Genomic DNA, 26,551 nt, shown 5'->3' on the forward strand with positions numbered 1-26,551 from the left:
TCTCATTCTATTTCTGTCTCTCTCATTCTGTCTCTCTGTTTCTCATTCTGTCTCTGTTTCTCTCTCATTATGTCTCTTTCTCCTTCTTATTCTGTCTCTTTTTCAGTTTCTCATTCTGTCTGTTTCTCTCTGTCTCTCATTCTTTTTCAGTCTCTCTTTTTGTTTTTCTCTCATTCTGTCTCGGTTTCTCTCTCATTGTCTCTTTCTGTTTCTCTCATTCTGCCTCTTTGTCTCTCTCTCCTTCTGTATGTTTCTGTCTCATTCTCTTTAATTCTCTTTCTGTTTCTCTGGCATTGTCTCTCATTCTGTTTCTTTCTATTTCTCTCTCACTCTGCCTCTCTTTTTCTCTCTCATTCTTTCTGTTTCTCATTGTTTGTCTCTTTCTGCCTCACTTTGTTTCTGTCTGTCTTTCCGTCTCATTCTCTCTCTCTTATTATGTGTCTCTTTCCCTCCTATTCTGTTTCACTCTCGTTCTCCCTCTTTCTCTCTCTCTGTTATTTGGTTTCTCTCTAATTTTGACTCACTCATTCTCATTCTCTCTGTTTCTCACGCTCTCTCATTCTGTCTCTCTTTTTGTTTCTCATTCTGCCTGTTTGTCTCTCTCTCATTCTGCCTCTCTGTTTCTCTCTCATTCTCTTGCTGTTTCACTCATTTTCTGTTTCTCTCATTGTTTCAGTCTCATTCTGCCTCTCTTTGTTTCTCTGTCTCTTTCTGTCTCTCTCTTATTCTGTTTCTCTGTCTGTTATTTGGTTTCTCTCTAATTTTGACTCTCACTCTCATTCTCATTCTCATTCTCTCTGTTTCTCTCTCTCTCTCTGTTCTCGCTCTCTCTCTCTCTCTCTCTCTCTCTCTGTGACAGCTGGCGCACAAATGGATGACTGCCTCTGTGGTTATTCAGCAGGGGCCGCGCATCAAACGCGCGGGGCGGCGGGAAGCAGCGCAGACGGGGCGGCTCTGAAAGGCTCGTGCGGGCAGGTCGGCGCGGATTTGAGGCGTCTGGCGCGGATGGAAATTGGAGTTATATAAAGAGGGCACAGCAGGACGCGCTCTGTCCAGCGAGCGGGAAAAACCCACAGCGGCCGGTGTGGAGGCGCCGTGACCACCACTCAACTGACCGGGGGTTTTAATGAGAAGCGCGTGCTACTGCTGCACTGTAACGAGTCCAGTTCACTTTAAAACTGCATTCAAAACAGCTGTTATACGGCGCTCTTACATCACTGTGAAATGCACAACACTCACAGCTAGTATCCAGAGCTGGAGCCGAGGGAGGACAAAGGTGACCAGTGCCATCTCGGAATGAAGAAGCATGGCCAGAGATCTGACCGCCCCAGTTAGGGAAAGTGAGACAGTCAGTCTTCAGGGTAGTTAAGTCAGTTATGAGAGTCTGATGACGCTGAACTTCATAATTATCGTGCTGTGATTGGCTAATTTACTCAGTAAACAGGCGAGTGAACGTGCACAACGTCCTGAATGTATCCCTCCGCCATGAATGGATTAAAACAAAAGGATTAAAGTGCATTTCAGGCTTAAACTTTATCACAGAACTATCATAAAATAGTGTGACAGACATCAGACAGCATATATCTACACACTGCTGAAAAAAACTTTGTGTTTCTATTAGTTCCTGATGGTTTTTTAATGGGTTGATATCACAGTGTAAAGGATCCTAATGGTTTAACAGGTGACCAAAAGCTGATTCCAAATGCATTTGATGGTTTCCCTCTTAGAGGCATTCAACTTTTCAGACGTCTGGTTCCTATCACCACCTCAGTGAACGACTCTGACTCAGGAAAAAAGGGTTTATCTAGTGACTATTTTGTCTCATGACGCCCTGCATATCCCTCCGCCACGAGTGCGTTTTAAAAAATTACCCTATAGACTAAAATCTGCTTTCAAAAGTATCATAAACAATATCTTAGGCCTCAGGCAGTGTATTCAGAACACTGAACCATTTTCTGCGAGGGAGCTTTCAGAGGCATTAAACTCTTCAGACGTCTGGTTCCTATCACCACCACTGAACGATTCTGACTCGAGGTTTCTCCAACCATTCTGAATGACTTTTCTTTCGCTTTAACCATGTAGAAAAATAACTATGCACGTATTTATAGTCAAAAATACTGCCCTTTTTTGGACTGGATGAAATTAGCGTCAGAAAAGCTCAGAGAGTCGAAGGAAACTTCCTTTATTCTTTCTCCCACTCACTCTGGGTCTTTCACAGCTTCCTCGGTCCTCTCTCTCTGCCCAGTGAGTGAGGCCGCCCCCCGCCGCGCCGCAAGAGGGCAGCACAGCCGAACCAAAGAACAACACAGAGCAGCATTCTGAATAATGTTTAATAACCACTAGAATCACAATTGTACAAAGTGCATGATACAAAATACAAACACCATACAAGCATAACGTTACTGTTCAGTGTATGTTTAGTCTCTAATTCTAATTCAAGTTAAATAACCAGTTTCTCTCTCATTCTTCCATTTCTGGTTGCAGAGCTTGTTACTGTCCCATTTTAAACCAGGAAGCATGTATTTTCCTGTTCCAGGAGATTACCAAAGCTGGTTTAAGAGGAGACTGGCCTCTTCCTATGTCCCATTATGTCAAAAATATGACTGCCAAACACCAGAGGGCGCCCACGAGCGAGTCCTCAATGGAGGACAGCTTGAAAATGAAAAGTTAAAATAGTTTCTAACCACTTGCCCATAACTTTCCTTTAATTTTAGAAAGCAGAAGGACGTATTTCACTAAAAAAGCAGACAAAAATTACCTGTATATTTCCTTTTTTTCTACAGCAAATGGGTTTTGGGCTGCAACATTCTAGCAGTACTGCTACAGAGTGCTGATTGGTTGGTGAGCAGAGCAGCTCATTGGCTGTTTGCGCTCACGTAGAGGCGCCGTTTTAAACTCCCATAACTTCAAAAGTTAAAACGCTCTTAAAATATAAGAGCAGTGTTAAAATGTTTTAAAATTACACAGAAGCCTCAACAACTAAATACACTGCATCGTGTTCAAGTTAGGTTACATGTTCTCCTGCATTTATTGCACTTTGTTAATTTTCCTATGGAGAAGTGGGGCTTGGAACCATCCTGGGGGTGTGTGGAGAGAGAGAGAGAGAGAGAGAGAAAGAGAGAGAGGTGAGCTGGTTAGAGAACAAGTTGTTAGACAGACAAAAGCTTCGCTTATGTACGGCATGGCTGCGCGACTTGTGCGAAAGCAGTGCCTCCTTTAATAGTGGTGAATACTCGCGTGAACACCCTGCTCTTTATTACAGTTTCCATCTGCAGGGATGTTTTTCCGCTCCACCAGGTCTTGAACAAATCTTTCAGTCTTTTCTATATACATTTAAAGGATTTTTTAGACCCCAATTTCGAAAGATCCTTGATCCTTTGAAAGATGTTGAGTTATCTTCTCACAGTGGAAGGATGGAGAAAGATTTTCTTTCTGATGAGCTTGATTTTCTCCTCTCTCTCAAAGATGAAAGCTTTAATGACTGTTTTATCTGTTTTTATAGGGACAGTTTTGGGGGTCTACCAGGTCTTGAACACAACTTTCAGTCTTTTCTATATACATTTAAAGGATTTTTTAGAAAGATTAGTTTTGGAAGATCCTGTTTTTTCCCAGTTCTTTCTTTAACTTCCTTCTGTGAGTGTATCATCTTATGTCTAATCTCAGAAATATCCCCTGAAATATATATGGCTTGTACTTTATGGCCGTTTTGACTGTACATGAAATAAGTGAAAGGTGGTCTCTGACTTTTGCGCAGTACTGTAACTGTTACTTCTAATGTAAGTAAAACTGTTGTCATCTGTAAGCCAATGTTTTGATCAAAGCGTGTTATTTCTTAGATAGAGCTTAACACGTCTAGGAGAAACTATACAGAATATGACTTTTCCTTTAGGAACAAATGAGCCTTGTAGGGCTTTTCCACTGGACAGTGTGGTACGGCGTGGTGCAGTTACAAATCCATGATCACACATTTTGTCATTGTTTCCATTGCCAGGTGGCCCTTGAGCACCTGTGCTGAATCTGGTTACCCTTCTTGCTGGAAGTGTACAGAATAGAGAGGTAAGGTTGGAGCTACACTCCAAAAAAAGATGGTTCCTCAAGGGTTTTTTAGTAAAGACAATGGTTCTATAGAGAACCATGAACACAAAGAATCATTTGCATGCTTAAGGGGTTCTCTGTATGGTGAAATGGTTCTTGGATGGAGAATGTGATGTATATGGTTATATATAGAACCTTTTTTAAAAAAGGGTTCTATATAGCACCAAAACAACAGCTTGTAACAACAGAAGATAGCAGTGCTAGTTGCTGTAAAGTAAGGTCGGGGACCCTTCTTTCAGACTCTCCAATCAGATCTCTACCCTGAAACACCCTGGCCTGCCCTCCTGCGGTGGTGTCTGGAAGAGACACACTGCTCTGTTAAACCGACGTCAGAGGTCTCATCTCCTGCTCTTCCGGAGGGGCGAGGGTGTTGGGCGTCCGTCGGCTGAAGTCCCGCAAGAACCCACGCCAGCTCTGCCCTGGTGAAGGTCACATGTTTCATAAGCATTGTGCCAACCACATACATTCATGCTACATTCATCACAGGCTGAGGTAAATGATGATTTAGGCATGCAGTTCACATGCTAATTAGTGGGTATAATGTTCCATTAATTGTTAGCTACATTATCTCCAGCGCTACACCAAACACTGTAAATTTAAGGTTATTTAAGGTTTGAAACCATTCAAGGTTTAAACCTGAATTCATCAGATACCAAGAAGCTCTTATTCTGGGCCCAGTTTCCCAAAAGCATCTTAGTCTTAAGATCATTTGGCAGAGAGAGAGAGTTCAGTGCAATGCTCGTTCTGCCATTTAAGAGTCATCTTTGTGCTAAGATGCTTTTAGGAAACCCAGCTCAGAACCTGACATTTGTCCACCACTCCTAAATAGGATCTGGCACCCTCTGTGGTTCTGGAGCGTTGTTCACAACTGTTTGAACATAGATAAGAGTCTTTTTGTTCAGTACCTCTCTGAGGTCTGGGAGCTGGTGGGGATCTTATGAAGTCTCCAGGATCCTCGCTGATGATGCCAAGGTTGCGGTTCCATTTGTTCCAGTTGACTTCTTCCACTCTGCAAGCGAGATGGAAACACATGCTTCAATTATCACCCACCATCTTGCAGCAATCTGTTTGGTGGTAAACGCTGATCAATAGACCAAAAGACTACTGTATTATTCTGAGAGAGACCACATGAGAGTGTCTGTGCTGTAAAATCAGTGCTCAGTCACAGCTGTTGTACTGCACTGGATGTCTACTTGCACAGAGACGTTTGGTCAATCATTGATTTTCTATTTTCAAAAGAAAAAAATGAGGACTTCCCAATGAGTGCTAGGGCTAAGCATCCACATGAACCATTTAACTGAACTTGTCTTAGTATGTATACTATATGTCCAAAAGTATCCAGACACTCCTTCTAATTAATGAACTGAACTACTTGAAGGTGCACAATTGCTGACACAGGCGTTCAATTGTGCACACACAGCTTATATAACCGCCATAGAAAAGCAATGACCAATAGAATGGATCAGCCACACATGAAGATCACCATGCCCAAAGCTAGAGGGGTATAAAGCCCCCCTCCCAGAAAAATAGGCTGTGGACCAGTGGAACTGTGTACTCTGGAGTGATAGAGCTCCATCCAGTACCTTTGGGGTGAGATGCAATGATCCAGAACTAATCATCCAATATCAGATGTAAGTCATTTTCACAGTATAACCAGTATTAGCTACTGAATAAACAGCTAGAAAGCAAAATAGCTAATCAGCCAAGGTCGCCACTTTAGGCTTTTAGTTTAGCAGCTGGATACAATGAACAAATAAAGTCAATTAAATCGTTAATCGCAATTATTGATACAACAATTAATCTGCAGCTAAAATGTATGATCGTGACAGCCCTGCTTAGATATTAGAAAGGTACATGTCCACTAGCGGGTGGAATTGGAGACGACTAAATTGGGGAGAAAAATCGGGTAACGAAAATAGAAAGGTACATGTCCCTTGATTCCTAGTAAAAAAATGAAAAATGCTCATACATTTCACCAAACAAGACAGCCTCCAAGTGGCGCTCCAGCCCTCTTATTCTCCAAACATTTCTATAAATCAAATTCTGTGATTACTCATTCCTTTCACCTGAGGCACCGCCGCACGTCCTTCTCTTTCTTGCCCAGGTCTTTATCCACTCCTGAGCGCAGTTTTGTTCTCAGGCACCGACCAAGACTTCTCTCCAGATCTAAGGTGGTGATGGCACGCTGGGAGAACACACACATTTACTGTTATAACCATTCTGTATGTAAAATGAGAGCAACACTTTATTGGTTCAGCAATTTGGCATTTGCATTTTTTAAAACAGACAGTTTTGGTTCTGAAAACTGAATGACTAAGCCATGTTATCAAGTCGTAAAATACTCAATATACACCTATATGACCACAGACATCAGTTCAATTCTGTACAACTGGGGCAAATTATTAAAAATCATTTCATGGAATAATCAACAGTTATGGTGTTTGGCAATCATAGCTGTAAACAGACTACACTGCTTAGTGGAACATTTGTTTATTTCAGTTATTATTAATACTAATTGAACAAACCCGCTTCCAAAAAAGTTGAGACAGTGTATGAAATGCGAATAAAAACAGAAAGCAATGATCTGTAAATCCACAAATGAAAGCAGTATAAAGAAAAGATATGCAATGTATTATCTCATCAATCTCTTTTGTAAATATACACACATTCTGAAATTGATGCCTGCAACATGTTCCAATAAAGTTGGGACAGGAGTAATTTGAGTAATCATGCTTGGGTAGAAAGGAAAATATCCAGGAATGGCCTAGTCCTTTATGAACAAGGATGGGTGGAGGCTCACCACTCTGCCAAAAATTTGTCAGCAAGTAAGGCTGACAGTTGAAAAACAATAAGTATCATTCTCCAATATCTTCCTAAGTTTTTTTAATGTGTTTTTGAGAAAGGTTCTAAGAAGAAGTCTACATCAGATTCATGATGCGTTCCTAAACCGCAGAACTTTTCGGACCTTTGTGCTCTTGAGTGTGTGTAGATTCTGTTCTTACCTAAGAACAAATCCCAAATAAGAAAACACTGATGAAGGTCAGAATCTTCATGAAAACTGAGAAACTGGGTTTTAAGAAGAAGTTTCTAAATAAAGCTGGTTTCTAAATGAGGCCCATCTGGCTTGGAACCAAACTGAGTGGTATCTGACTGGGTTTAATGGCTTCCATCACACTCAGTCAGCAGAAAATTCTACCAACCACACAGACAGCCCATCCCTCAAACAAGCCTCCAGCAGCGAGGAGTGTTATTATTAGTTAAGACATACACTATATTGCCAAAAGTGTGTGGACACCTGGCCATCACACCTATATGAGTTTGTTGGACATTCCATTCCAAAACAATGGGCGTTAATAAGGAGCTGGCCCCCCTTAATAACAGTCGATAACAGCCTCTGCTCTTCTGGAAAGGATTTCCACAAGATTTGGGAGTGTGTCTGTGGGATTTGTGCCTATTCAGAGCATTTGTGAGGTCAGGCACTGATGTTGGATGAGAAGGCCTGGCTTACAATCAGAAGTTCCAGTTCATCAACGAGTGTGGCTGAAACACCTGAACTCAATAATTAGGATAGGTGGTCCACATACTTTTAGCCAAAAAGTGTATAATTTGCAAACATTAAATGGATATTAAAGAGAGTTAATTTGAAGTTGCCCTATTTATATTAAAGCTACAAACACAATGAGACACAAGCGCACAGTGTGTACCTGCAGTTTCCAGATGTTGGTGGTCTCCTCGGACATCTTCTCCACCCTCTTGCTCATCATGGCGATCAGCATGTTCAGCAGCAGGATGTATGTGAGTACTATATATGAAATAAGCAGCACATAAAACACATGCTTGTACTGATACTGCTCGGTGAACTCCAGATCTCCCATGCCGATGGTGAACTTAAACAGCTCCAGAGTGGTGAAATAGATGTTTTTGAAGGTGGGCTTTGTGCAGTCTTCTGACGAGTCTTTGAATAACGAGCGCCCGCGGCCAGGGGCTGTCTGGTTGTTCTGGTTTGGCGTCTCATAAAGCAGCGTCATCACAGCTGTTGGAGGAGGTGATAACAGTCACTGGTCTGAGCTTTGGGGAAAAGAAAGTACACTGCCTGCAAAAGGCTTGGGGACACCTAAAGTTAAAATACACATGACTATGTTTTCTGTGCTGTTTTTGACCAGGTTTATTTTGAGGGAAACCATATCACAAATGTAAATATTTGTGACAATATTCATACCTTTACCCAGCTTTACCACCTGTTACCAGAAAACTAACAGGTAGGTGACCTCCTTATTCCAGCTTGGTAATAATCAGGCTTCTCTTCCCCCTAAGCACTCAAACTTTTCAGGTGTTCAAATCATATCAGCCAAAAGAGTTTTAGTGCCCTTTTAACAATAGTCTGGAAAATGAAACGGTCAAATTATTATTCAAGCAAAACCTGCCCTTCATACAAAGGAAGACATTTTAATGACCATTGAGCTGAGTCAACACAGAATATTCCCAAAGGATCAGAACAGGGGTCAGTAACCCCTGGTAAGAAGAGCCATTTCATCTTTTCAACAAAAATCAAACCACCTTGGGAGCCACAACATTTTATGTCAATTTTATTGGTTTTACCATCTTGGCTGAAAATGTGTTAATATGTGCTAGCTAAGGTCCTAGTATAGACTAAAAATATATAAACAAAAATGCAGACTTACTTTGCTCTGCTTTAAGCTTTAGCTCAGCTATAGCTGCTTTTCTCGCATCTCTGGCAGGAAACTTTTCCTCAAAAGTAGAATAGTTTCTTGTAAAATGTCTCTCAGCGTTTGACTTTTTACGAGGCTGAAGTCGCTTCTCATTCGCCAGCTTCTTGTTCTAATTTTCCAGCACCATAATGTAACTGCTGCACCATTTAAGGTGGAACAGGAAAACTTGGAACAAGCTGGCGAATGAGAAACTGACTTCAGTTTGTGACTTTTTAGTGTTTCTCTTTGCAGATTAATCGTATCAGGAAACCAGCTGGAGTGCTTATAAATACAAATACGTCCATTCGTCTCCAAATTATCGACGTTCGTCTTAAATCCTTCTCTTTGCCTTTTTGTTAGCTACTAGCTAGACAAGAGTCTTGTCTGCGTTGCTATGGTGACCAGCAGTCTGCGCGCCAACCTTCAGGGTTGAAGGGTGCATTAGCAGTTATACATTAACTCCAGTGTTTAAGACCATTTAGTGTTAAAACTGTGCTGAACGATCAGCAGAGCTTTATTTTATTGCAAAGAAGGATTATTTTATTTTCACCTAAAAATCTAATTCTGCTTTGGAACAGAGAAGTAAAAAAGCTGCATGTTGATGACTCCTGGATTAGCAAATAGCTGTTTTATGCTAACAAAACTTTTGCAAGGTGGCAAAAGAAGGCAAGATGTTCCCAAACCTTTGACAGGCAGCACAGGCCTAAATTCAATGTTCTAGTGAAGAGTACCTGCTGAAAACCCAATGAGAAAGACAAAGTAGACAAAGAGGAAGCGCAGGATGTCACCAAGGATCATCTGAGGGAGAAACAGAACAAAAAGGTTACACATACAGGTGTAAAATCAGAGGCAAACATAGAGAGATAGAAATAGCTTGTCATAGCAGATCTCCACCACTTGGAGGCAGAGTAACAACAACAGAAAACATAGCGGCAGCACGCCCTCATTACCCTCTGGATCATAACGCTGTAGATGCCCATGTGCTGGGATCCTCTGGAGAAGTAGAGAAGATTGATCCAGCTCAGGGCCAGACAGACAACCAGAAAAGCCAGATACTCCTTCTTCTTAGACACATACAGCCCCACACAGAGCAGGAAGCACACTGCCTGAAAGAAACTACAGCACCAACAGACAAATACACAAAGTTGACAGCTTATTAGAAACACCTACAATCAGAGAGACCACCCTTCATTTATTTAATTTATAGTCAAAACGGCTATTAATTACAAATTATTCATTTTTCAAGAACAGATACAAGATTAATTATTAATATACAAAGAGAAATGAGACTCCTAAAAACTGTGCAAGACCTTGGTAGGCCACCAAAATTGTCAACATCCGATAAAAAGTACTTTTACTAATGAGAGATCAAGCTGCCCTCTTGCTAAAGATCTGAAAAAATCCACAGGTGTTTCTGTCCATCCTTCCACTGTGAGAAGACAACTCAGCGCTATGGGTCTGAAAAGATGTGTAACTGTCACAAGCTGTTACTGAGTAGAGGAAATAAAGACTTCTCTGCAATTCAGTTGCATTTAATAAAAATAGGATTTGAAGAACAAAAGAAGAAAATTTGCTAATCAAACAAAGAAGCTGCTGGCGTCCTCAGAAAAATGGACTGACCACATCAGTCCAGACCTCAGCATTAGTGAATGTGTTTGGGATTATTTGGATTACGAGAAGGAGAAAATACCAACTTCTAAGACTGAACTTTCTTTTTAGCTGTAATACAGTTAAAGTTGGCCACACTGACAACTAAGAAATGTTATACTATGTAGTTGCTGACTGGCTGTTTTGACAACAAATTAAACAAATGAAAGGTGGTCTCCAACTTTTACACAGTACTGTATCTCATATCTACATTCATTGGCCCTTTTATTAGAAACATCGCCCATTTAGGTGGCAGTCTGTACACTACAATGACAGCAACACTTTTTGCATGATTAAGTGGTTCTGTTGTATAACTGCTCACATTTTGTAGCCCATCTGCTGCTGCACAGTTTATCAGCCCCCCTCTATCCCACCCATCAATGGGAAGGGACCACCACAGGATCACCACTGACCTGATATTACTTCGGTGGTTCTCAGCACAGCAGTGACATCATGGTAATGAAATGGTAGTGTGTGGGGTTTTTATTAGCGATGTACAGATAGAGAATTTCTGGGCCAATAATGATTCACAGACTTATCATTTAGCAAACGACCAGACGCTGGGCATCTCTGTGGAAGAGAGGTTCCTAATATTAATATCAGTGTTATATAAGGATAATATTGGCATGTGTTGTATTTAAATGAGCTCTGTTAATGCTGTCTGTTCTCATATGGGGACTACTGTTCACATACCGTTTGGTGGCAGCGTTATCATATACAATATGAATGCAATTCAAAACCAGCAGAAAGTGAGAGAACTCACAAGAGCAGGTCAGAATAACCATCTATCAGCAGTGTTCGCAGTCTTGGAGGTTTTCTCTTCATGTCCATCAGCTACAAAAACAGATTTCAGGTGCAGACTGTTAAAATGGCTGATCCTGTGATTAATGAACTTTTCCATTTTTGAACTAACAAAAGAGCAACACATACCCCTTTAATGAAGAAATATATCGATGCAGCAAGTACAAAGAGCCCAGCTGCAAGGTACAGGTAGCCTTTGGTGGTCTTCAATGGAAAAAGGTCCTAGATTCACGAACAAAATATAAATGTGTTGATATGAAGATATGTTTGGGTCAGACACACTGACAACAACATGTTTGCACTGGTTATATATTATGTACCACATAAATCTTCAACTAAATATCTATTAAATGCAACTGAACTCTAAAGTGAACATAACAGATTAAATCTAACCCTAAACCTAACGTTAAGCCTAACCCTAATGCGGTTGAGTTTCACCATATTGCTTGCTAACAATTTGTGCATTAATCTAAAGGAATGGCATTTATTGCTGATGAGAAAACAAAACCACAGCCTGGAGAATTCAGACCTGTGGCATGAGCTCACCTCATCATCTTTATGGTGACAACAAATGGCTGTGAAGATGCCGAGGTATATGAGATAACAGATAAAATTAAATAAGAATATCCGATGTGCAAATCTGTTCCATTTGTCTTCCAGCAGGTTATTGAGAGGTTCAATCTGGAGCATCTCAAGACGATTCTAAAACCAGACCACATACCATCAGCTTCTCAGAACACCTTTTGGCTGCTGTTAATTAATTCAGAATGATTTGTTAACATGTTAAATCATCCATGATGTTCTTAATTTTGTGAAATTAAGTCTGCTATTATGCATTAGGTGATTTTAGTCTCACTGGTCAATTTATCAGAAACACCTGACTTGAATGAAGTAGAGTGTAACTCACTAATTGTACTTCAACAAATTGCAGTCTGCAATTAAACGTCTATACATGTGAGGAAAGTTTCGGGTGCCTTTGTTTTGGCTATTTAATATACTTCTAGTGCATATCTCCACTTCAAATAAAAAAAGTGGTACTTATAAATATGAACATTAAATATGAAATGTGTACATAAGCGGATCTAAGCACTGGAATTATATTATATAATCTAAACATGCTTGAATACATGCTTCCCTTCACTGTATATAGTGGAGCTGTAAGGTAGGTAGAGCTCATAAAGTGACCAGTGAATGCAAGTACAAGGTGTTTACAATAAAGTGGATTGAGAGTGTAGATACAAGCCAGTTACTAGCAACTCATATGACGAACGCTTAATCTAATATTCATTTGCTCTTACAGGCATCTCTGTGCTGTATACGACTATCTCCAGGACAGAGTTGTTGTCGTAGGTGTCGACGGAGGCCAGGTCGTAGAGGGAGGCATAAACAGGACCGTACGCCCATTCTGTGAACTTTCGGGACAGGTGCCTGCACTGTTCCTGCTGGAACTCACGATGCAGGATGTGTTCAAACAGCTGTTGGAACAAAGGGAATTTGAGTTTATGTCTTCAGAGTCTAGAGTTATTATTGTCATTTTGCAATATATTTGATATTGATTGCATATTCACTATATTCAGTAATATAGTAATGTGTAATCGGGAGAATTACCAGTGGGACAGTAACATTTTGGTCTGGTTACACATATATGGATCATTGTACTGAATTACTGCAAACTGCACTTTCACAGTAAAAATGTGAAAAAGTTTAAATTTAAATCAAGTATTCAGATCTTAGACACTTACAAGGATTATGTGATGATATATTTAAACCCAAGGCTTTGAGATAGTAATAAGCTAAAAGTATACAAAATCATAACTTATGAGGTACTTTCTATGGGAGGTGTCCCAAACCCTAACCCCTAAATTTCAACTTGAAATTAATACTTCCTTTTTTTGCAATTTTTTAAAATATTTTTCATTGATCTTTTCAATTTCTTTTAAAGTGAAGTTGAAAGATGTAGACTTATCATGAGTTTATTCTTTAAATTGAAACATTTTATTCAAGTGCTGTCCCACATTTTCATGTCGCTACTGAAGAGAGTTTTAGTCTGTGGGTGGAGCCTTATTTTAGCCACACCCCTGCATTTTAGAACAGGAAGTGAGGCTGCATCCCTGTCCCTTAAAGCCACATGATGACCATTTAGATCCCATCGTTTAGAAGTAAATGTGTCCCAAACTCTGAAAATCAGTGCAGAACTTTAAGAACTGTCACTAACAAAACACACATTTTCTGCAAGTAAGAAAAAATGTTTTTGTATTTTAATCAAAAATATTATGATTTTATGTGTGTACAACTGTTCACAGCTGTGTTTGCTAGACATTTACTGGCTAGTGTTTTTGAGTTCTGCTCAAAGTAAGCTAAAATTGTCACTACTGAAACAGCCTTAACACTACTGAAACTTTATCAAATTGGTTGTGACAAATGAATTGTTCAATCATTTGCTTTAATAAAATAAACATAATTAAGGTACAGTGTCATTTAAGGCAAAAGGATTTTAGTCTGAAGTCCAAAATGACTTTGAATCAAATCAGTAGAATGATCCATATAAACCCACACAAATGTGAGAAGGCACAGAAAAACTGTAAAAGTTAAAACCAAGTCTACATTTCTAATATTTTAAGGGTTAAATTGCTGGTAACCTCCTCAAGTGGTACAGCCCTGGGCTGCTACTGTAACTAGTCAGTTAATGAGTCAGAAAGTGAGTATCAGCCTTTTTTTTCAATGAACTCTGACTCTGTATTTTCTCATCTGTAAAGCACTTTAAATGACAACACTGTGCTATATAAATAAACATGCCTTGCCTATTCCAATTCAGTGCAATGCTATAAATCTGGTGTTGTTGACACAACAGGCAGCTGTGCATTACTTTCTAATGTTGCAATTTCTAAAAAAAGTAAAAGAAAAACAATAAAATAAAAACAAACTCTCCTTAAAGGGAAACTCAAAATTTTGACATAATTAAATGGTTGAGATGTGAACAAAGTTATTCAGAGTGATTTGGTGTGAAATGCTTTGTTCTAGAGAAAGTTGCCGAGTAAGAATTGTTCACAGTGGTGGTGATAGGAACCAGATGTCTGAAGAGTTTAATATCTCTGAAAGCTCCATCACAGAAAGTTATTACATGAAGTGGTAAGATATATGCCACCTGATGTCTGACACATTGTTTTGTGATTCTTAAATGTTGACCTAAAATATATTTTAATCCATTTATTTTAATCCATCCATTAAAATAGATGGATTAGGGACGTGCAGGGTGTTGTAAGGCAAAGTAGTTCCCAAAGAAAGCTTATTTTTTTTAGATTTATTACTATTTTACCATCAACAACATGATATATAGAACTCAGAAGACAAGTGTAAGTTCACTGGTGGTTTTGGATAGTAAATAAAATATTTGTGTTGTAGACATTGTGATCCTTGGTTCCCATCACCGCCACTGTAAAGAAATTCGAGTCTGTAAGTTTCTCTACAATGAACCACTTCACATCAGACCACTCTGATTGACTCTGTTTACATTTTAATGACTGAATTATTTAGAAATTTTGAAAACACTGGTGGAATTCCCCTTTAAATTCTCCATTATAAAATTTCTCCTCTTCTGCTCTGGTTTCTCTTTCTTGTTTCAATTGACTAGAAATGAGGAATAATTATGTAAGAAGGGCCGTTCAAGATGTACACACCATTAGAAACCTAAAAGGGTTCAAATGTTTTTTTCAGGCCCACTCCAACCACTGTGTAACTGACAGCATCAGTGAGCATATTTTGATTCTTAAATGTTGAAGCTGTTGGTTAAAGCACAGGCTAACATATACAACCACAGGAAAATAGTCTGAGGCCACATCCTTAGTTTACAGTCTGCCTTCAAGAACATACAGCTCTATGAGTATAAAAGTGAAGAGGGTAGCTGGAAATTTCTAAAGAGCAGTTTTTGAAACAGGCATAGACTACCAGGCTACTGCAGACATGAAGGTACTATTTTCCACTCTTTTTCACCATTTGGGGAAAAAACATCACATGATTTGAATGAATAAGCCATCTGAAATCAGGAACCACCAAAATAAAAAGGGAATGTAATTATGTAATGTCTGACTAAAACAAACCACTGGGCTCAACTCAGTCCTAGATCCCCCAGGCAGCTCAGTCTCATGCTCTACTCCAGCACCCAAAACAACTGAACTAAGGACACTGAATCAGAGACATGGGCAGTGGAGCTGGAAGGGAACCCCTAAAATAAATCAGACAAACTTCACATTCTGCAAGCTAGAAACCTTGAGCAGTTATACGAAGCAGATAAACAAATACAGTATTGTGCAAAAGTCAGAGACCACTCTTCATTTTTTTTATTTTATTGTCTAAACGGCGCCCTGTGACCGACTGGCGGCCTGTCCAGGGTGTTTCCTGCCTTATGCCCAATGACTGCTGGGATAGGCTCCAGCACCCCCTACGACCCAGAAAGATAAGCGGCTTAGATAGTATGTGTCTGTGTGTGTTAAGTACTGGTTACTTATTTTCAGCATCAGTGAAAGAAGCAGAAAGGACATATTTAACGAAACATTACTCACAAGCCTCTAAATATAGCTAAATATAATGGATATAATATGGATCACAGTTTCAGTATTTAGTGTGTCCACTATTTGCCTTTATTACAGCATCCATTCTTTTTAGGAAACTTGCTTTCAGTTTCTTTTAAAGAAATCTGCAGGGATATTTTTCCACACCTTTAAAGTTCAGTCTTAGGAGTTGGTTGCATTTTCTGCCTTTCATGATCCAAATAATCCCAAAATCATTCAGTGGTGTTGAGACCAGCAGCTTCTTCACTGATTTACAAATGTTTGGCTATTTCCTTTTCTCAGTAAGAGCTTCTTTACAGCTACACATCCTTTCAGACTCATAGTGTTGAATTGTCTTCTCACAGTGGAAGGATGGACAGAAACACGTGGAAAGAATTTCAGATCTGAAGCAGCTTGCTTTTCTCCTCTCTCTCAAAGATGAAAGCTTTAAGTGCTGTTTATCAGATAGGGACAGTTTTGGTGGTCTACCAGGTCTTGCAGGTCACACTTATTTTGCTTTGACCCTCCCTTATGCAAGATATCTTATACCTAATCTCCTCTGAAATAGCTTCTGAAATATGAATAACTTGTACCTAATGTCTGACTTTTGCACAATACTGTTATTGCTGACTCACAGTTTAACATTTACAATACTTTTGATTGACTCTTTACTGTACTATTGATTGTACTCTTACCCCAATCTTTCCTGTCTTTGCAGCGAGCTTGATGGGAGTGAACCCCTGATTGTTTTCAAAGTCCTCCAGCTTCTTCTGTTTTGGATTCATGTGAGCTTTGATAAGGATGTAGTCATACATGGAGGTGACAAAGTCTGTGTTCTCAGGGCTGTTATCGGCCACCATCACGAGGGCATGAAGCACAGTGTTGCCCTGAGAATCTCTCTGCCTCGCGTCTGCATTGTTGTTCATCAGCAGGTCCACCATCTCCTTCTGATTGGTACAGGCAGCCAAAGACAGAGGAAGCTCCCCTGTGGAAAAGGGTCAAACGTTCATACGATGTGCATTACTGCTTAAGATAAAAACAAAACATGTTCTAGAAAGAGTGGGGTTGGTTAGCACAGTGTTAATTTCTTGATGGGGGGGAGAAAAAACGGAAATGTAAGAATGCCTGGACTTTTGATCTACTCTGATCTGTCAAGATTTCTGAAGGTCACAATCCATAAATGTGGACTATTTGGACTATACAGTTTGGTGCATGTATTCAACACCTTGAACAGCTTTTATAGCTAAATAATGCTGCTTATACAGCAAGATAAAGGAACAATTCCAACTGAAGTCACACACATCATTTTATCCTTCATAAGGTTTTTCATAAGGCCAAAATGACTTTCATATGCATATGAGGGCTATATTTAATGGTGTATCACGCCACCTGTTGCATGCACGGCAACACTTGCACATTCAAACAATGGTCATCAGTCACTCAGTCAGTGAATCGATAATTGGGTGTTTTTTAGTTTCTGTTCCAAATCAAAAAATGAATCCCTGAATAAAAATGTCATAGAAATGTTTAAAAGAGAGGTACTGAATATATACAGATTTTAGTTAACTCATAGAACCCGAAAGCAAAGGTAACTTCTAGTCTTCATAACTCCAGAACGGTTTAAGATACAGACAAGATCCACATATCAGACCATTGAGCAGACCCGGCCCAAACTACCTAACGTGACTTCATCGAGCTGTGACGTCAGCATCAGTGAGTAATTCAGCTCAGAAAATCACCCAAAATCCTGATATTACTGCCCTGTTTTTTGGCCTTTATATTCCAACAAAGGGTTAAAACAGCAACATGATTCATTGACTCTGCCCTCACAATCCAGAGTGATTTCATCCACCTGTGACCATCCATCGGCCAGCAATCCAGCTCCAAAATCACCCAACACCCACTTGCTACTGTTATATTACATAGCCTTCATATTATAAACGAAAGGTTAAAAAACGCAACGATTCACACACCAGAACACTCAGAGGAACCTGCCATCACTACCCAGAGTGAGAGAAACCAGCTCTAACATCACAATGCAGCACAAACACACAGCCAGATCACTGTAAAACCTGCCATTAACTCTCTGCTTTAGCCTTCATATGGCAACAAAAGGGTTAATAGAGATGAAAATATATGTCATGGCCACAGTGGGCAGTGTTATGTACTGGATAAGTTTTGTCCATATGTTTAATGTGACCTTGTAATACAGCAAAAAAAAAAACATTCAATGATCTTCTGATGACATGTTTTTGATTGTTATTAATACTGATTTTAAAAGTCAAAAGGAACACATTTGTAATGTTTGTTTCAAAAATAATATATGGTAAAAAAATCCAACTGAAATTTGATTCTAATTCTTCAAAATGTTACAGCATTTTAACATTGTGCCAACCATCTTCAACCATCTTACCACCATAATTTGTGCAAAAGAACCCAAATTTTGGGGCAAGTTGGCACAAGTTCAAAACACAAAGAATGAACTAACTTTAGCTTATAGGCCTTTTTTTTCCTGAAGATGCAATTTGCTGATCATGCTGGATAGATTGTTATCCCAACACATAGTACACTAGGGACACCACAGAGAATGAAAACTGTACCAACCAATCACTGTAGTCTCTATAATTCATTGTCTTTTTTATCTTTGAAATGGAAAGAACATCAAACAGGACAGCAAATAAAATACAGTTAACAAATCAGAGGAAGTTGGCATCCAGCACTGGACTTACCAAAGTAAAAACATGTTCCGTCACGAGGCTGAAAGAAGCTCCCACAGGCCTTTGCATGGACGTTAGCCCCTTTCTGAATGAGTAACTCAGCAAAACGCTTACTCCTCCTCTCAATGGCTACATGTAGAGCTGTCTGCCCTGCAACAGTCACACATAAACACTGTTGTAAATGTCTCCCAGAAGAATTTAGGGATGGTTTTCCAGATACTTCTTGAAATTTAACTGCCTTTCGAAATTTTGGGGACTCTGAAAAATTCAGAGCATCGTTTGTTTTTCACTGTTAGTTCTGAATTAAAAATGTTAAAATATTTAAAAATACCTGCATACACCTAAACTACTTTCTATTCAATATGAAGTTAGGTTGCCACAACCCAGCAAAGAAGATATGCTCATTTGGAAAAGCTAGATGTGCCCAAACCTTTGACAGAGAGTGTAGTCCTAAGCTAAATTATGAGGTAAGTGGTCATATGATTACACAGTTAGTACTCCACTGAGATTTTAAGATTTATTAATAGCCAGAAAAATTTGGTAGTACCATTGGTGTAACAACTAGACACTCATTGTGCCATCTTCACACAGATAAAATTCAGTTATATTTACTTGATTTTTGAAGTGAAAAGTAAACACAACGTCTGCAGCAAACTATTTAAAAAAAAACATTGGAGCTGATTTACAGTTACTCTATATTTGATTAATTAAGAAAACAACATTGTGCAAAAAGTACTAAGTAACACCCTCTTTGGCGGATATCACAGCTTGCAAATGTTTTTTGAAGCCAGCTAGGAGTCTTTCTGTTCTTATTTTAGGAATTTTCACCCACTCGTCCTTGCACAACACTACTAGTTCTGTGATATCACTGAGCTATTTTGTATGCACATGTTTAAGATCTACCCACAGATTTTCAATATTCATGTCAGAGGTCTGTGAAGGCCTTTCCACAAGCTTCAGCTTGCATTTCTTAAAGTAGCTAATGGTGGATTTTGAGGTATATTTCGGATCTTTGTCCTGTTGTAGAAGACACCCTCTTTCCATCTTCAGTTTCTTGACTGACTGTGCCACATTTGCTTCCACAATTTGCTGATATTTTGTGGAATTAATATTTCCACACAACCCCAAAGCATAATAGATCCACTCCTGTGCTTAACAGTTGGCAAGGTGTTCTTGTCATCAAATGCTGCTCCTTTTTCTCCAAATATACCTTTGGTATATGTCGCCGAAGAGTTCCATTTTTACTTCATCAGTCCACAGCACTTGTTTCCAAAATGCATCTGGATTATCTAGATGTTTTGCATACTTACATGTAGATCATGTTTGTGCAAGCAGGGCTGCACAGTAGAACGGTGCACCACCACGCTTGTGTCAGCTAAACCTTCCTGCAGGTCCTTTGTGGCAATATGGGGGTTTCGCTTTGCCTTTAGGGCCATCTCTTAAAGAAGCCCATGATAATTGAGTGTTAGCACAAGGTTTGAAAACATTAGAGAATTTATTATGCTCTGGAATTGACATCAGCTAACAATCCCTAATGAGAGTTCTTGGCCCACCTTATCAGTCCTAACAAGGCAATTAAGGCCTAAGTTTGGACGGAAGGGTGTCTAAACTTTTGCGCTTGCCATAAATACTCTTTTATTTTTTTATTTTTTAGGTAATCAAATATAAACTGTGCATTCACAATTACCAGTTATTTTTTTTTAGTTTCCTGCAGAGCTTGTGTTTAATTCTTTTCACAATAATAATTACCAAAATATGTAATTTAGCCAGGGGTACCCAAAATTTTGTATACAGATTTACAAGGAAATTTGTTGAAACTGTTGTCCATGATAATTGACAGTATGCTACAGATGCAGCAGATAGAGATTAGATTGAAAAATGCTGGAATATTCCTTTAAAGTATTCTCACCTCTGTAGTAGCAGTCTGTATATGCTGCATTCACTAACTCCTCCAGATGGTCCATTTTCTCAGCAATGTCCAGCAAGTACTCCACTGTTTCATTCTCTCCATTTTTCAGGTTTAACAGAGCCTTCAGCAGAGCGGTCTTACCACTGGGTCGATCTGAGAGTGACAATGTCACAATTAATTCAAGTCTAATCTGGAAAAGTATAATCTTCTAATGTATACAGAGGAACAAGTTTGTGAACACTTTGAAAAGATCTGGATGTCTGCATGAATGGCTTCTAAAATGTCACCTGATCTTCAACTATGTCATAAAGACAGTCAATTTTGCAGTCTTATGTCTTTACAAAGAAGTGCAAATATATGGACCATTCTACCAAATAAGTTTAAACTGCAGTCCCACAGTCAAAAAACTATTTAAAAAACAGTCAAGCATTCAGATCTAAGATATTTACAATGATTAGTTATGATCTATTTAAACCTAAGGCCTTAATTGAGACAGTAATTAGCTAAATATATACAAGATCATGATTTATAGGGTAATTTATATTGGGAGATGTCTGTCCCAAACTCCAACCTCTAAATTTAAATTTGTGAAAATAACACTTAATTATTTTTTTTAGATTTTTTTTTTGTTTAAATTTCTTTTAAAGTGAAGTTGAAAGATGCAGATGTATCATGAGTTTAATTATTAAATAAAAAACTTTTAAAAAATAGTGCCCCATGTCATTCATGTCACTACCAAAACACAGAGTTTTAGCCTCTGGGCCTTATTTTTGCCATTTTAGAGCAGGAAGTGAGACCGCATCTCTGTCCCTCATGGCCACATGATCGGCAGTTACATCCTATTGTTTTGAAGTAAATGTGTCCCAAAGTCTGAAATCAGCATGTAACCTTAAGAATTGTAACTACCAAAACACACATTTTCTTCAATTAAATAAACTTTTTTTCTGTTCTAATGAAAAAAAAAAGATTTTACGTGTTTACAACTGTTCAAAGCTGTGTTTGCTAGTTATGTAGTGGCTAGCACTGGCTAAAAAAATAGCTAAAATTGTCACTACCAAAATAAGTTATAGCACTACTGAAACTTTACCAAATGTTTCGGTAGCATTATGATTGTTCTGGTAGTGACAAAATGGATTGTTCAATCATTTGTTTTAATAAAATAAACATAATGCATGTATAGGGTCACTCAAGGCAAAAAGATTTTGGTCTGAAGTCCAAGTAATTTAAAAGTCTGACATGTGTTTTGAACTCTCACACTGAGCCGTTTTGGTAGAACGATCCATATCTGAAAAAAATTGAAAAGTATGTGAACCTCTAAGATAGTGGCCTCTTGAAAAGAGGCTAAATGGAGTCAAATGTGTTCATGTGTTTTGAACCGCATGGGCCTGACAGGCTTAAGAATTTATTTGGTTGAGGTTATGGCCTATTGAGGTTCCAAAACTTATTGTAACTAAGGGTTCACTAGCCGCTTCTTTTTTAAGAGCAGTTTTAAAATGCCACTTGTCATCACTTCCCTTTCCCAGACATCATCTTAAAGGCTTACTTAAAGACATTACTTTATTAGCACAAGTGAAGATTAATGAGCTCTTGGAAGGACGAGGAACTGATTGAACATAACTTCAGCCAAAAATCATTGCAACTTGGCACATTTCCCTTTTCAAACCCAGAAAGAATGGCGAAAAAACATTTATAAGCCATAGCAATAGAATAGCTTAATATTTCAAAACGACTACATTCGATTTGCTGTGTTTATACTGGGACTTGGATAGAAAGCTACTCTGTTATAAATGATAGCTAATACAACTTCTTTACTTTACTCTGCTAGCTTGCTAGTTAGGCTATACAGCTAGCAACAACAAAAAGCTGCTAAAACCACTGTTCAAAAGCAAAGATTTACAGCCAGACTAAGCAATTATTCAGAGAACTTTTCTACGTTTGCATGGAGTCATATTTGCATAGTAAGCTGTTTAGCTCACAGAGGCTAAGCTAGCTGGGGCGAGTGCGTTCCAACTGAAAAATCCATTCCTCACTAGAGCTGGGAGTCTTGGGCTAGGACTCGATTCCAGGCATGCAAGAACTGACAGTCAACTCCAAGACTTTGGACTCAATTCCACAGACATTCAAGTTTGCCCACAAGGAGTGTGAGATATTCTGCTGTCACTGTCTAGATGGCTTGTCTGAAAAATACATCCTTCCACAGCTCACACATTGACAATTCAGCTGTATTTTGCTTTAGATAAAATGCAAAATGTGAAATTTTACATTTTACAAATGATAAATTGGCTTACAATCGAAAAACATTGCCACTGCCAAGACATCTACCCACCTGAAGGAGCTGACAGAGAAAATGTATAAAGGTACAACTTAGCCAGCCCCATTAGTTAGCTAAGTTAATTTAGCTAGCTTAATATTGGACTTGATTTTGCCAGATGTCCTTTCCTATGTCTTGTTTTTGTAAAATCAAGATTATTGTGTGGAATCGACTTTTGGAATTGACTCTATCGATTCCCATCACTTGGAATCACTTGGCATCTGAGTCAACTTCAAAATTTCTGGAATCTAACACCCTGTTCTTCACTGCAATGAAAGCAATGTAACTGCTTTCTACAACATCTTTACATTAGCCGGTTTTATTAGTATTGTCCTTTGTGTAGATATATAGACAGTTAAAAAGGCGTCCTTACATGAGGTGTCTGTTAGTTTTTTGCTCGTCTTGCACAGGTACTCATGCAGGCCTTCTAGCTTAGATACATCACCGCTGGACACAGCCTCAAACAGCCTCTTGATGTCGAACCTCTCCTTTTCCTTCTGGGATGGGTCTTCTTTTATCCCTCGTATTTTTCTGCAGGAAACAAAGAAACAAACATTAAAAATAAGCGTAAACAGGCAGCAAACTGCTAATTCCAAATGATGTCCCCAATCACACTTCTCTATCTGTCAGTCTGATGGACGGGTCTGGGTCTGGCGAATGCCAGGAGAACATTACCTGCCTGACTGCATTGCGCCAACTGTAAAGTGTGGTGGAGGAGGGATGATGTTATGGGGGTGTTTTTCAGGGGTTGGCCTAGACCCCTTAGTTCCACTGAAGAGAAATCATAATGCTTCAGCACCAAGACATTTTGGACAATTGTATACTTCCAACTTTGTGGGAACGGTTTTCTGTTCCAGCATGACTGAGCACCAGTGCACAAAGCAAGGTCCATAAAGGCATGGCTGGGTGAGTTTGGTGTGAAAGAACTTGACTGGCCGGCACAGAGCCCTGACCTCAATCCCATCAAACACCTTTGGGATGAACTAGATCGGAGATTGCGAGCCAGACCCTCTTGTCCAACATCAGTGTCTGACCTCACAAATGCTCTTTTGGATGAACGAGCAAAAATTCCCACAGACACTCTCCAAAATCTTGTAGAAAGCATCCCAGAAGAGTGGAAGCTGTTATAGCTGCAAAAGTGGACCAACTCCATATTAATGCCTATGGATTTAGAATGGGATGTCATAAAAACTCCTGTAGGTGTAATGTGTAGGTGTCTCAATACTTTTGTCCACATAGTGTAGACCAAAGAATTAGTCAAAGGTAACCAGCAGTGCAGCCTGTGGTGGCAGTATGACTGAGCCTAGTGGGCACAGCGGGTGAACAGGGCGTGTTTTAAGCACGAAAGCACAGCATAGAACACACAGGATCATCAGGGCTCCTTTACGGAGCCCCGCTGGTGACATCCTGTATAAATAAAAGTAATGCGTGGCCATGTCTTATTAACGTGTGGGAACGAGATCCTAATGCGTGGCCACGACTTAGTAAGGCGTGGGAATGAGATGATTAAGTCGTGGCCATGACTTAGTAAGGCGTGGGAATGAGATCATGGCTTACTAAGTCGTGGCCACACATTAGGATCTCATTCCCATGCTTTACTAAGTCGTAACCACGACTTAATCATCTCATTCCCTCGCCTTACAAAGGCGTGGCCACGCATTATTTTTATTTATACAGGATGTCACCAGCGGGGCTCCGTACTCCTTAGTTATCCAAAGAACTAAAACAACTACATTTTTTTTCATGAGCTCCAGTTCTTTGTGTTTTGGTCGTCTAGTGTGTCTCCCGGTGCAGTTTATTTCCTACTGCATTGTTTAAACGACACTTAGCAAACGCCTCAGTTAACACACCATTATCTTCTACATCTGCGAAGCAACAAACGATGTGAGAGGAAACTTGAGGAGGAACGAACCGTTTAATATGTGAATTAGGTGGAAGAATTGCACGAGAAAGACCGGACCGAGACGGTCGAAGTTTGTCCGTCAGAGCGGGGCGAGGCCCAGAGCTAACAGCTACACAGTGGCAACAGGTAAGGACAACCTGCTTTCAGCACTGCTTATTATTTAGCTTGTAAGTAAGACAACTGCGTTATGAACGACTGTACTGTGTGTAATCATGAACACTGCTCTTGTTGTGGATCATGTTTCGTTTACTGACCCAGCTGGTTGTGTCATTTTCCTTCACTTCTCCTCCGTTTGTTGTGTGTTTAGGTTTCCTCTTAACCGTTACTCTCTGACACGAGAGCACTACATTCAGCTCGCGCATCGCGAGATGGTTTACTGTTGCTATGGAGTCGCCCAACTGATCTCCAACTCACGCGGACCGGCAGGTAAGGGGAGAGGACCTGCCCCAGGTGGAGGAGTGTAAGTATCCCGGGGTCTTGTTCACGAGTGGTGGGAACAGGGATCGTGAGATCGGAAGCAGCAGTAATGCGGTCGCTATAGTGGTGAAGAGGGAGCTGAGCTCTCTGTTCACCACTCAGTCTACATCTCCACCTTCACCTACACTCTTAAAAATGATGGTTCTTCAAGGGTTCTTTAGTACAGAAAAATGGTTCTATATAGAACCATGAACCCTCAAAGAACCATTTGCATGATTAAAGGGTTCTATGTATCGTGAGATGGTTCTTCAGGTTGATGGAGAATGTGCTGTAGGTGGTTCTTTATAGAACCTTTTTGAAAGGGGTTCTTCTCTTATTACAACCTTAACATCGAAACAATAGCAGAACCGTTTTTGATGCTATATAGAACTTAAAGAAGCCAAACTGAGGCCATGTATCTAGATAGCCAGCTAACGTGGCCTTGCTAACTTTATTATTTAGCTTTTCCTCCTTGTTTGGCAAGTCATTCCTGTCCTTTGAGTGATCCATTCTCTCCACTGTAATGATCATTTGAAGACAGTTACTAAAGGTTTACAGCTGGAGTAAGATAAGAAGTAATGTTAGCTTTCTAACTTCTTTCTGTATTCACCAGCTAACAAGTGACCCCCAATATCAGCCCCACTGCAGTTATAGTTACAACATCAGAAAGGCTTTTTCCTGGTCCTTAACCAGAGTGTAAACTAGCTTTGTACAATGATATTTTGTTGGTCAGAGAAATTCTAGCTAGTTCTAGCCAGCTTGCTCTTAAATTCAGAATTAATTTCCAAAAAAATCATTGCACGCTGACGCATTTCCCCTTCCAAACCCGAAAAAAATTGCGGGCTTAGGTGTTTATAAGCCATAGTCAGCAATCCCCTTGAGGGATTCCCAGACATCATTTTAAGGGCTGTTTCATTACTGTATTAGCATAAGTGAAGTTTATTAAATTATCTATTGGAAGGGTGAGGAATAGAGTGAACATAAGTGTCAACATCGGCATCAGAACTTTCCCAAAAATCACTGCAACTTGGCGCAGTTGCCTTTTCAAACCCTGACAAAATGGCGGACAAAGCTGTTTATAAGCCACAGTAATAAAATACTTTAAATGCCTAATATTGCCTTGGGTAGCAAACCACTGTTTTACATGACAGCTAATGCAGTACTTTACTCTACTAGCTTGCTAGTTAGCAAGCTAAAGGCTACACAGTTAGCAACAAAAAAATAAATAAAAATAAAGGCTCTACACACCATGTGACAAACACAAGGCCCGCGGGCCAAGTCAGGCGCATGACACATGACACAATCCTATTTGGCCCGCAAAATGATTTTAATTTTCTATTCTTATTAGCCCGTTTCACCCTGAGATGCACTACAGTCCCCAGCATGCACTGCAACATAGAGTGAGTTGTGACCCCCTTCCCCCAACAACAATCTCTGGGCCAGCGGTTACACTAAA

At 39.6% G+C, this 26,551-nt stretch overlaps 1 protein-coding gene across 2 annotated transcripts in view; it reads right to left on the reverse strand.

Annotated features, from left to right (window-relative positions):
* Positions 1–2,735: 2,735 nt before the first annotated feature.
* Positions 2,736–26,551, reverse strand: part of trpv1 (transient receptor potential cation channel, subfamily V, member 1) — a 29,756-nt gene continuing 5,940 nt past the window's right edge. The window contains exons 3-17 of one of the 2 annotated variants that reach the window (XR_005007760.1): positions 23,110–23,267; positions 20,426–20,578; positions 18,529–18,666; positions 16,495–16,784; positions 12,551–12,727; positions 11,799–11,954; positions 11,382–11,474; positions 11,215–11,285; positions 9,755–9,920; positions 9,536–9,602; positions 7,800–8,128; positions 6,162–6,280; positions 5,001–5,104; positions 3,246–4,514; positions 2,736–3,211 (exon numbers count right to left, since the gene is read on the reverse strand). Coding sequence is in view for 1 of the 2 variants with exons in the window: in XM_036580547.1 (XP_036436440.1) it covers positions 4,414–4,514; positions 5,001–5,104; positions 6,162–6,280; positions 7,800–8,128; positions 9,536–9,602; positions 9,755–9,920; positions 11,215–11,285; positions 11,382–11,474; positions 11,799–11,954; positions 12,551–12,727; positions 16,495–16,784; positions 18,529–18,666; positions 20,426–20,578; positions 23,110–23,267 (2,122 nt within the window). In the remaining variant the exon portion in view is untranslated. Of the gene's footprint in view, positions 4,515–5,000; positions 5,105–6,161; positions 6,281–7,799; positions 8,129–9,535; positions 9,603–9,754; positions 9,921–11,214; positions 11,286–11,381; positions 11,475–11,798; positions 11,955–12,550; positions 12,728–16,494; positions 16,785–18,528; positions 18,667–20,425; positions 20,579–23,109; positions 23,268–26,551 lie in introns of both variants that reach the window. The other variant, XM_036580547.1, reaches the window with a different exon arrangement.

The sequence above is a fragment of the Colossoma macropomum genome, unplaced genomic scaffold (assembly GCF_904425465.1).
Source record: "Colossoma macropomum unplaced genomic scaffold, Colossoma_macropomum, whole genome shotgun sequence".
Classification (NCBI taxonomy): Eukaryota; Metazoa; Chordata; class Actinopteri; order Characiformes; family Serrasalmidae; genus Colossoma; species Colossoma macropomum.